Source organism: Typopeltis vanoorti, chromosome 4 (assembly GCF_054136105.1).
Source record: "Typopeltis vanoorti isolate ZY-2024b chromosome 4, IOZ_Tvanoo_1.0, whole genome shotgun sequence".
NCBI classification, from domain to species: Eukaryota; Metazoa; Arthropoda; class Arachnida; order Uropygi; family Thelyphonidae; genus Typopeltis; species Typopeltis vanoorti.
In genome coordinates this window covers 141,354,599-141,367,815 of record NC_143552.1, presented here as the reverse complement: position 1 = coordinate 141,367,815, position 13,217 = coordinate 141,354,599, and the positions used below count along the sequence as shown (strand labels likewise).

Below are 13,217 nucleotides of genomic sequence, written 5' to 3'. Positions count from 1 at the left end.
AACTCGGCTTCTAATGAAACAAATGTCATAAACAGTTGACACAACACTAATGAAGGTTATCGCTTTCGACAACAAATAGATACAATAGGTGGCGTCACTAGTTTCTGCTATTTTCGAAAAGTTCGATTTCTTTTTGGACAGTGGGTGTAGTTTCCAACCAGTAACGGTGTGAAAAACACTGATCCAAATGTCGTTCCACGTTGAGTAGGGGGTGACGTGTGGGTTGTTCGCAGCAGCTCTACTGTGGTAACCTAAGGCATCTAACTCTCTGCGGATAGTTATGGTGATTACAGACTCTTAGGTCCCTGTTCCTTTTTCTATCTAGTCTGAATACTCCGAGTAACCTCCTCTCCATTGCCATTTGGCAAATGTGGAGCTTGTCTGTGTAGCGGTTAGTGCCCAAGTCTGGGAACCATGAGTCAAAGTTGGCACGACAATCATATCTAATAATTTTCTTTTTAGACAAATGGGAAGATTCTCTTTCATCCACTGCTTCATTACTCACTGGCTCTTCCAAGAACTGTCGATTCTGCACTGGATTTCATCGGGATGTTAATATATATATACTTGTACTGAATCATCTAAAAAAGAGAAATCTATATTTTTGACAAGTGAGACATTATTATTATTTCGTGATAGTCAACCAGTGGAAGGACTCATCGTGGAATGGCACTCTACTCGTCATATACAACTACACACATGCGCTCATTACACCTATACATTCGTGATTCATTTTCATTTCTTTTCAGGCTGTGTACAGTATGGTCTTTCAGCTTTACATTTTTTTTTCAATAAAATGAAATAAAAATAAACCTTCTAACGCCTTTTATTCCCCGTTGGGAAATCAAACTTGTAATGGAAGTTACCACAAGGCTGCCATGCAATTTTGATTTCATTGCATATTTAAGCAACACAGAAATCTTTTTAAAATGATGAAGTAAATGAAATAAATAGGGCCAAAACTATCGTCGTTTTTGTCGTGAGAGATTTTCTTGTCCTTCGATGAATGTAGGGCTCTATGTTTTTATTCCTGCTGACCCCCTTTCGCTGGACTTACCGCATACATCGTTTATTACTCAGTGAAAATGATGAAACGAAATGCTTGGTAAACTGAGGAAAACCATGCCGATGTTAAGATTACTGATTATAGAAAACACTACTTAAACATCAGAAGTTTCTTTTTAACTGTGTGCATCATGCTATTTAAACACGCTGATTTAACTATTATATGCTATTTTTGTTTGTTTTCATATTTACTGAATGCAACTGTTTTTCCTGAATTGGAGACAGCTGTTAATATGTTGTTTTGGTAGCGTACTCTGGTGGTGTAATGGAACATCTGAAATATGGTCGCCAAAGTAGCTTTTTACTGTAGTAAGCACATTAGTAGATGATTATGCACATAAACGAGGATTTATCTTGTTCTTAGTACTTACAAGTAAACTCTGTTTGTATAGGCAAACATGTGATATAATGAAGAAAGCTTCCGAGTCTTTCCCAGGGGGAAAGTATGAGAATTCTGAAGTGTCTAGGAGGCTATATAGGTGAGCACATTAAGCCTATCGTAGTAAAATATTTTGCATGATGATTTTGACAATATGTTTGACTTAAAATGTGTGCGAAATGCTCTTTTATGCATTTTTTGCAGCATACGTGCACTTTACAATGCCTTTTCTGTAATGGCTTGACAGCGTATTTTATTTCTCTTTAGGAGCTTGTATGTCATATTCGGCATTAAACTCTGCGCCGTAGATTAACCAAACAAACATTTAACCTTGTTCATAATGTAGGAAATAACCCTTCATTTGCACTTGAAATACTTGAATGCATTGTAGCAGTTTTCTTAGAAGAAGTAATAGCATAAAATGGAAGTTCAGTTTTCAGTAGATAGCTAAATCGAGTAATGGTTGGTCCGTTACAGGCCAAATTGTAGTATTGCTCTCTTAGTTTTACGTCTGTTATGAAATTTATGCTAAGTATCGTCGTTAAAACGAACACATTAAAATATCCTTCTGATTAATGCTGTCGTATTCAGTTGTGATTTATGTTTGAGATCAATGAAAAATTGATTTTGGACTTTGTCTCTTTTGGAATAGAAGAAATGAAATGTCAATGAAATACTTTCGAAATGGATTTTGACAAAAGCTTTTTATAGTACTGGAAGTAAATGGTTTGAGTTTAAACATATTGAGAATACTGTGATAAGGAATACGAGATTGGTGCTGATAATTGATGATAACCTCTGATCTGTACATTAATTAAATGTTACTTTTAATTTAAACATGCACACCTGAGAGAAATTTCATTTTCATTTTGTGTTGAAAGATTAGATTATTGATGCATATGGTTAATACAGTATACTTGATTTTAAATTCTAAAGGCCAGACTTCTACGAACTTTCTGTGTCCAAGAATTCACACCTTAATACATATTATATGTAGTTAGCTTATCTCAAGCAGGAGGCAGAGTTACTCCTGACTGGAAACTTAGATTTTTCATTCAGCACACAGACATAACAGCCAGAGAACATGTGCAGTTAACAGACAAAAATACTATTAGTCAATTAGTAATTGGTAAATGGCATGGCGTGTAGATGGGGGATTTATATAGTGTATTGGTGAACAGTTAGATATAGTGTATAGTCGATTATGTAGTGTGTTGATTTATTTCTCATAATTAGTCATTCATTTATTTAGGTGTCACCTATTAATGATGGTTTTACATATTAACTGCTGTGTTGTGTTAGCCAAAAATGCCACATTATTTACTTTTCTTTCATTTTGTTTAGCATCCATATACAATAACAGTTGGTGTGTTTTTTCAAAGAATTGGAAGCCTGAAGTGGCTTGAAAAAGTTGGGAATGTATTCTGCACTACCTTTTATTCTATAGTTTCTGTATGATTAGTGATTACATCATAATTAAATTTATTTAGTTCATAATCAGTTAAGGTTATTTTTGAAGAGAATTGATAGATAAACTATTTTCTCGCTCCTAATATCTTTTGAGACTTATAGATGTGTGTATTAAGATTTTCCCTGAAAATGATATTGTTTGCTGATGACAGTGAATTGATAATGACCTTAAAATTGATATTGATAAAACTAAATACATATATTTCACTTTAATAGATAACCTAGATCACAATATAAGTATAATATGGCATGAAATAGTTACTGTACTGGCATCCAAAATTGTAACTGTAGTTTAGTCAAAAAAAAATCAGTAATGTATTTTTGACTTTATATTGACAGCAACCTGAAATGGAACTCCCATATCTCATTTTTGACAAACAAATTGAGGTGCATAATTAACAGAATATGGTATTATGTTAAAAATTTGTCAATTCAGCATTTTTACGATGCTTATACTACTAATGGATAAATTCTTCACTGCTATATCTTTTGAAAAAGTGCTAAAATCAGACAGTATCTGAATGTATACCTAGTGTTCAAAGAATAAATAGGTTGGTAGTGAAATGGATGTGCAACCTTATTAAGCAAGAGATCCACAAGAAGATGATGATGATGTGGAAGGAATATCGTGAGAATAAAAGTGAGAGGAGTTATGAAATACAGTATATAAAGCTCACGCAAGAAAAGTAACGAGTATTGTGTGTAAAGCTAAATCGGAGTATGGAAAGAAATTGGCCATGCAAGCAAAAGGCAATCCAAAAGAATTTAATTGTGCCACAAACAGGCGTGCCGGTAGTGTCTGGTGCCTGTGTGCAAAACTTTAGTTGCTGCCCCTATACCCCCTCCCAATAAAAAATCACTTTATAAAAATGTAATCAGTGAGTAAAAATGAAATACGAAATACGAAATATATTAATTATAAGTTTATTGAACAAAAAGCAGAAATTACAAGAAAATGTATAAAAAACAATAAACATACAAGAAGGGTACAAAACAACAAAAATAATTTGGAAAAAAATAATTTATGTTACTTGGCAAGAAAATCATTTACGAATTGCACCTTATATAGTTTTACATAAATTAACAGATAAACTTACAGTTTTATAAAAACAAAAATATTAAATATTTTTTGGTACAAAATTAAACTAATTATATTTTATTTGGCAAGAAAATCACTTTGTCATTTGTACTTTGTATAGGTATAAATAAGAAACAGATAAACTTACAAGTATATAAAATAGGAACATATTAAACATTATTGGGTAAGAAATAGGTAAAGAAATATTTAAACAGAAAGAAAAATCGCTTAGTGAATTGAACTTTTCTAGTTTTCATTAATGAAAATTCTCGAATAATATCATGTACAATCAAATTATTTCGGTTTTATGACCACATTTTTATTAAAAAAGACTGTTTTTAAAACTAAACAAGTACTAAAAAACAAACCCGACAAGTTTCGTTAGTCGTCAGGGGTAAAGATAACTAACAGTTTAAAGCACAAACTATAAGAAATTATGAAAAAAACAAGTTAATTTGTTGGTATTATGAAGATCAAAAAAGTTCATTAAAAAAACAAATAACAGATCTATACAACCATTTACTTTTTACTTTTTAAATGGTTGTATAGATCTACGTGTTAGCTGGAAACAATGCTATTTGATGTCGTGTTCTGTGGTTCACTTTCACTCTGTCCGAGGTCTGAACTGGGTAAATTTTTGATAAACGCTGACCAAACTTGATTTAAAATTAAGCCTTGATTTTTGTTGATTTTTGTTTAGGAATTTTAATCATATTTGCTGCCTCTTTGAATTTTCTTGTGAAACAGCTTTTATCAATGTAGGCCATGTTTGTTCTGTCCCAGAGTACATCATGACCAGTAGAAGTTGTGTGAAATACCAAACCAGACTTATGTTCTGTCTTTTTTTGTACGTCCTTTTGATGTTCGCTCATGCGAATTTCTCCCAATCTCCCCCGTCTGGCCTACGTAGCAGATGCCACAGGAACAGTGAATATTGTAAACTCCTGGTTTTTTCATTGGGTGATGTGGAGATTTCGGAGGATGAAGAGATTTTGATAACTTTTCAAGTGGTAGGAAAGTCACTTTTATGTTGTACTTCTAGAGAAGTTTGGCTAATTTATCTGTGACATTCTTGATATAAGGAAGGGTGACTGCATTCTTGAAGTCTTGTTTATTAGTTTGTAAGTTTATTTATTTATTTGTTTATAAGTTTCTTGTAGGTGCTGAATTGAGAATATTCTTAATTTAGTTTTGAAAACATTCAGTTGTAGGATCTGTGTTAAGTATTGTATTTCTTCTTTCTGCTTTTCTTCTGTACTGGGAATGCTGTATGCTTTATCCCTTAAGGTTTTTATGAGGCCTATTTTTTGCTTGGGGTGATGGTGTGAGGTAGCACGAAGGAATCTTCTTGTGTTTGTTGGGTTTCTATAAATGGAAAACGATGATCTGTTTTTTATTTCATTTATTTCTATAAGGATGTCTAAGAAAGGAAGTTTTTTATTTTCTTCTAGTTCCAGAGTAAATTTTATGTTAGGATGTAAGTTATTAATATCATGTATATCAACTTGATATACATGATATACATAATATTTTTTTTATAATAAAAAAATATATTAATAAAAAAAACTTAGTACAAAACACAATTTTTACAATGAATATTCCATGTATAAATTTACTAACTTAAATAAAAATTAATATTAAAAGAAAATGTCTAATTATTAAAAATATATATATTAATTTCTTTAGCAAAATATCTAAAAGTGTGAAAATTTTATTTTTTCATGGCAGTTTATCAAAATTAAAAAATAAGAAATATATTATGTTAAATGTACGAGAAAAGAATGAATAACTTACATTAGATCTTAGTTCAAATTTACTTCTTGTTCTTATTATGTTATTACTGATGCACTGCACTTTACTGTCCTATGTCTAATTACAAAAACTTACAACTGATACCTTTTTGATTAGTGATACAATACAGTACATACACTGTAATAGCAGGATATAAAATAAAGTTAAAAACTGCAGCAGATTTTCTTATATATGTTTAGAGCAAATGCGAGTTTGAACAAGGTTAAACAAATTCAAACGCGCATCATCCTGTACAGAGTAAACTCACACAAGTTCAAGTTTTTACTTGTTTATGCTAAACTACTTCTTAGAACTAGGATTAGAATAAAATAAGATCTTAAGGAATAATAACAAATAAGTGATTATAAATAATTTAAGACAAATCTATAAAATATAATTAAAATTTAAACAAAAATGTAATTAACGAATAATATTTTTTTTAAGTATTTCCTCCTTGCCTGAAATCTTTGGCACCTGTGTGCATCGCACATATTGCACACTGTGTCAGCACTCCCCTGGCCACAAGCAAAAGAAAGAATGAATGTGAAAGAATAACTTTATTGAATGCAATTGGTACTCTAGTGCCAGAAGCTAATGAGATTGTTCAATTAACTAGTGCTCACTTTGTTGAGGTATATCAACCAGGTGTATGTAACATGGTGCACTGTGCTACTGCTATATTGGATGAACAGTTAGAGGTTCATGAAAATGAGGGTGAAGAAATGTTGCATAACCTGGATAAGAATTTGTCAATAGTTGTCAATAGAATGTTAGTCTGTAACATTCCTTTAGCCTGTTTGCTAAAGGAATTGGCTAGGCCTTTCACATGTTTGTATAACTTGAGTCTTAGCTCAGGAATGATACCGCAGGCAGAATTGTCACCAGATTAGATTGTGCCCTGAGGCAAACAATTAAATATCGCCCCTGATGGATTATAAGACAAAAATATAAGAAAATTTTCAACTGCTATTTTGTTTTTATTACAAGAGAAACAATAACGCGAAATGATTACATAATAATATTACTTAAATGTTTGCTCTACGGGAATATCGCACAATAAAACTGTTTATAAGCTCTTCTAAATTTAAATTATAAGCTGTGTTATAGTTGTTGAAAGAAAGATATAGTTGCTAGACCAACCTATCTTTCTTGGGTCATTGCTGTTTGCAAATAATTTTTAATCAGTTTAAGCTTGGAAAAACTTCTTTCTGCACTTGCTATGCTAACAGGAATTGTTAGCATAGAGACGGTGCCTACCAAAATATGGCTGAACAAGCACCCTTATTAAGCGTCACCATGAGGCAAGCTACCTCTATGCTACACCCTGTCGATGGTACTGACCACAGGAATGGAAGGAATGTATGATAGTTCCATGAATTTAAGGGAAGGTATGACAGCTGGTTTGGGTGATTTATAGCCTCCCTTAATGAGTCCTTGAATCCCTAGAGGTCTCAGTTAATAATACATTAATAATAATATGGCATAACCTGTTGGGGTGGAGATTACTACAACAGTGTTTCCTTTGATTCAAATACAAAATAGAATAATCAGAGCCATTACTGATTTCTTTACATATTCAACTAGTGACTTGTTTGCCATTCTTAGTTTCTTTAATAGCAAAATGTTATCTATATAATTGTATGCTAAAGTTCCAAAGGCAAATGAAATTTTTCACAAATCTTTTGAGTACTTAGCAAACAAACTAACAACATAAAGTCTGTAACATCAGGATACACTTTTTAAAAAAGACTGAGAGACTACCTCATGGGATTAAATAATGTCGACTTTCATTTTAAACACATATAGGAAATTTCTCTAAATGTTATATATTATGTCTTATATTCTGTATGTATACTTGTGCCCTCATGGATAGCCATTTAATTTTTTAGTCACTGTATCACCTACATTTGTATTTTAATAGTAACCAGTATGGCAACAGTCCTTGATTACACACATTATACATTCCTTCTAGTCTATTTTCATTTTCCGTTCTTTATTCGAAAGTCTTTTCTTTAATTCGCAATCTCTATACTGCATTACCACTTGAAAAATAATTGTAGGATATTTTTTAATAACATATGTAATATTACTTTTTACTATCTACTATTATCAATGGTATTTTGTAAATACTTGTTGCATCTATTATATTATATTTTGGAGGTGTCATGAAATAATAATAATGTTTTCATTTATACTGCTACTTCAGTGGTAATAAAATTTCAACTGTATACATGTCTTTTCAAACTTTTTTTCACTCAAAAATTTAGTTTTAAGGAGTTATTTCATTCCATTAGACCTAGCTGTAATATAATTAGATGTAGTAGGAAAAACTTATGTATAACAACTAACATTTGCTTTGCTTGATGATGATGAAGTATGTGTCCTTTAAAAATTAACTGTGAAATAGTTGTCATCACATAACTTTGTTATAGCACTACTCAATTTCAAAGCCATCGTTACAGTTCAATTTTCCCCTAATTTTGAATATACTACTTTGGTATTAAAAAAAATAATAATTTCCTATGTCTCTATGAAGTTGACTATCGGAGTAGTTTCTTAACCTGTTTGCCAGAATTAAGAAGAATAATGTTATTCCCATTGGTTTTTCAAGAACTTCCAGTTCAGGGAAATATTCTCATTCACCAGGTTCTTTAATAACGTATGTTGGTAAGTGTCAGTGCTAGTCAACCAAAACTGACTATGGATTCAAATTCAGCATAAGACCATCAGTGTTGATAAAATGCTGCTCTAGACAAGGTCAATGAAAAATAAATGTCTTCATTTATTAAAATAGATTTATGAAGCTTATCTTAAAAATTGTGAAAATCAACTAGAATAAGTAAAATGATTTCACATTTACTCTCATAATTAAATTTAATCAAATGAATATATCATAGAGAAATAAACAGGTTTAATCATTCTGATTAAACCTGAGTGTAAATCAGCACCTCCTGTAAGCCTAAATACAGGTTTCACATTTATACTTTCTCCCTCATCCATTTCTTTGGTTTTGTACAGTTTTGTAATGACTGCCTAGTAAATATCTCCTTTTGTTGTTGTTATTATTATTGTTGGCACCTCCAGACAGATAGAGACGCATCATTGGAGGGCTGTGGAAAGTGCGATTCCTTGATACCTATTATATCACCTTAAAACATTTGCTATGAAAATAACCTAGATCTTGACACACTTATCTTCTAGAGATGGCCCTGAGTTCTTACCTCCACCTACTACCATGAATTACAAAATTTTCCTGTATCTCTTTACTTGTATGTTTCTATACATTTCACTACATCTCCCACATTGGCTTGATTCATGATTACTCTACCTAATTTTGCATCATCAGCAAATAACTCAATAGTGCCTTTCAGTTTATTTTTTATATCTTATGTACAAATTAAACAGTAGTGGTCCTAGCACTGACCTTGCAGCACACCACTAGTCACCAGCTTTCACCTGGATTCTGCTCCTCCGTGTACCACTTTTTTGATGTCTAACAGCTACTCTCTTATCCACATAACCAGTGTCTTATCCATTCCCATTTGTTTTAATTTGCTTAACTGAGTTCCATATGATATTTGATCAGCCTATGCAAAATCATGTAGCCATTTCCTTTATCCCACTCAGCTGTCACTATTATAAAAAATTTAGTTAATTACTAAGGCATGACTGACCATCACAAAGCCATGTTGCTCCTCATAGAGTGTCATATTCTTATTCACCCATTCTTGAACTCCCTTTTTTGACTAGTTTTTCCAGTATTTTTACCACCACTCCTGAAATACTGATTTATCTATAATTTGTTGCTGCAGTTTTTAGAACCTCCTTATGCAAGGGAATTCTTTTACCCTCTTTTCACTCCCTTGGAACTCCACCAGAGCTGACTTAAGTCAGTTCTGGTAGCGTTCCAAGGCAATTCCATTTCTGTTGCACATTCCTGCAATAAGCAAGCTGATATCCCATCTAATTCAACAGCTGTATTTACATTGAGATTCTGCAGTATCTTAAGAACTGCAATGTCACAGCATTAATATACAAAGTGGTCACTCAGCAACTCAACTATTTTATTAGCTTCTGTCACCTTCTGACCATCAGCACTCATTAAGGTTATTCTTCCATAGTCATTCTTCCTCTTACTTGTCACATAGTGAAAGAAATCTTGGGGATTTCTGTTGGCCTGCTTGGATCTGATTTTGCCTTCCTTACCATACTGGTCACCTTTCTTGCCTAACCCTTGTACTGTTCATGAGTTGGTCACCTCTCTTCTTATATACCCTCCACATCATTTTCTTTTTCTGAAGCTCAAGCTTAATGATATTACTCATCCATCTAACTCCTACCTCATTAACCCTCCTTACCTTAGGTTATACAATTTAATATAGCTTCCTCCAGATGCCTCTTAACTATCTCCTATGCACTACTACCATACCTCTCTTGCAGGGTTCTATGCCATGAAACAGCTTCAAGTTTCCTACTAAGGTTGTCATAATCACCTGTCTTGTAATTCTGCATATCTCCCAAGTCAAGACCGCATGGTCACTTCCCCCCAATGGAGGCAGTGTGGCCACCTCTGTTACGGATAGCTCCTCTGATCCTACTACCAGGTCTCCAAGTCCCCTTTATCACATGTTGGCTCAAGTACTTATCTCAATAGGTGTCTAAATTCCATTTCCTTCCTGCCATGTTATCTCTCTCCCTTCCAATATATATCTCCATAGTTGAAGTTCCCCATAATAATCACCTGATCTGCATTCATTGTACTAATTTGCTGATGCATGTCTTCCAGATCATCATCTCCCTGGAAACCCCTAGCCTATAGCAGCAACCAATTGCATATTTTATCTTATTAGTTGATCTCACTCCATACAGCTTCAAATGAACATCCCCAACCCATCTTCTATTCTTTTTAGTTGCAATTCATCTGCTATCATCATCATTATCCCTCCCCCATCCTATCTTCTATCTTCCCTGAACATACTAAACCCTTCACATTCTATCTCTGTAACTACCACATTTAGAGGAGGGGGCCCCCTCCAGCCAACCATCTTTACTTCCTGAATTGACTATTCAATATTTTTGCTTGAGAGACTCGATTCTGCACTTTTTGGTCATTCTCACAAACACTTGCTTCATGAGTGCCTTCACATACACTCACCTGCATCCATCCTAATTGCCTAAGTTTTCCTGAATTTGTGCTTCAGCATGCTCAGTTAACAAAGCTCTCTCTCTCTCTACACACCTAGCACAAAACCATTTAGGTGTAGTTTGTCAGCAGCATAATACAAATCCTTTTTGTCAAACTCAGGCCATAGTTTACACTCTACATCATTCCTTCTGCACAACCTGTGTATCGATTTGTTTGCTATCAACATCCTTCTCCTCATTTCACCTCTATCATAGCAAGGCAGGAGACTTACAATCTACACTTCTCACTCTTCATTTTTGCTTCATCCAACAGTTTCACATCCTCCCTCATAGAATACTTCTCACCTCTTAGATCGTTAGTGCCAAGACAATTAGTTCTTTTGCCTTACTTTTTTGCATCTGGATGGCATGACTAATATCATTAAGTATTGCACCAGAGAAACATGATTTTGTTATTTTTGTTAATTACTCCTCTGATCGTAGTCTTCGTACATAATTTTCTCCTTACCTTGTTTTTCTCGTTTGTTCGCGATCTCAATTTTTACTTCGGACCATCTGCTTCTTTCTCTTCTCAGCCCTGCTAATCTCTTGCTGCTTCTGCAACTTAATATATAATAATTATATAATGAGTAGCATGATGAGTATGTAATGAAATAATTATTCTCATGAACTGTCAAGTCACTAGTGTGTCTAGAAAGAGGCTCCAGTTGTTGCTTGCTTTTTCTATCATGAAGTTTATTTGAAGCTTATTTTGACCCAATTCCCAATATGTAGGGTGACCATATAATTTATCTTCCAAACCGGGATATTTTCGAGAGGGATTGAGGAAGGGGGGAACTACAAGTAATTAAAATTATATAATATTTTGAAATATTTATTTATTAATTGATTGATTATTTTTAAAGAAATTAAAAATAATGTATGCCCATGTACATTAAAAGCAAAATGTTTAAAGTTTTATCACTTGGTTATACTATAAATTAAAGATGCCAAGAAATTATATTTTTAGTTTTATCCTTTATCCAAGAATAAGTAAACAAAGTTTGCACATGAAGTAACTTCACTAACAAAGAAAATAATTTCTTCGTATCTTTAATTTAAAGCAAAATAAAGAACTTCATTATATCGATTATCTAAACTATCGGTTCCCAACCAGGGGTATGTGCTGGGCCATTCAGGGGTACATGAAAAATACTCAGTAATGGCAGAAAAACAAGTAAACAAAATGCAAAACGTTAGTTATGGAACAATAAATGTTCCATAAGTATACTTATTTCTTTGTTATGAATGTTGTAAAATCTGTGGTTTGTACTTTTAGTGCAGTAATTTTCCTTTCCCAACTCATTACCTCATTTCCACTATTTTATATTAAGACAGGCGCTGAATAGAAGTGTCAGTATTTAAAAATAGCTATTTTAAAAACAAGGGGTACACAAGTGGAAAAAAGGTTGGGAACCACTGATCTAAACATTAAAAAATAACAAGCAGAATAATTGTTCTTGGTGAAATTCAGGTATTTTAATTGGTTTATTGGGTGTATCTCTCTCTAAAACTGTGTCTATTTTTCTGAAGAATGTACTTTTTTAATATGATCTTATTGTTTTTAATTTTTTTTTATAAACTTGTATGCATCCTTCTTCAAATTTGTATTTTGTGGTTAATAAATTTGAAATTTTTGACACTTTTAATTCATTCTCCTCTGTAGACCATAATATTTTTAATTGAGAAAGTACATCAAGTGGCTGGCAGGGTAGCAGCATCAGATACTTCTGCCACTTACCTAAAGGTAGCCACTCTACCTTTAGGTAAGACAGAGTAAGCTGTCCCTAGCTGCTCATGTCTGAGCACACTTCATTTTATCAGCAAGTGCTCTGCACGCTGTCTTTAAAATGAAAAGTTACATTGTACCAGTAAAACGTTGTTAAAAAGAATAGAGTTAAAAAAAAAAAAATAACGTACCTGACTACATGAAAACTTTACATCATTACCAGCTTCCTATCTACAGTGATATGCCATTGATGGCATATATTCATTCATCAGATCTTTTTCATCCATTAGCTGTGTCTTTTCCTTCATGCTTACACGGTGATCAGAATACATTATGAAAGTTATGGAAACAACTACCGTGTTGGAGTAAAACTTTAGTTTAATATAAACCAAAATAAACACTTGACGTTGCGACCTTCACATTAAGGTCATCTGGAGTATACATACATATACAAAGACACAAGCTGCACTACAATCTACATAGCACTCTAAAGTTACAGACCAACCGTTACTACTGTTGGC

General features: G+C 33.0%; 1 protein-coding gene across 2 annotated transcripts in view; it reads left to right on the top strand.

Annotated features, from left to right (window-relative positions):
* Nucleotides 1-1,358: 1,358 nt before the first annotated feature.
* Smg5 (Smg5 nonsense mediated mRNA decay factor) overlaps nt 1,359-13,217 on the top strand; it is a 334,407-nt gene continuing 322,548 nt past the window's right edge. For both annotated transcript variants that reach the window (XM_090391497.1, XM_090391496.1), the window contains exon 1: nt 1,359-1,544. In XM_090391497.1, the coding sequence (XP_090247623.1) occupies nt 1,474-1,544 (71 nt within the window). In that variant the 5' untranslated portion in view covers nt 1,359-1,473. The remainder of the gene's footprint in view (nt 1,545-13,217) is intronic.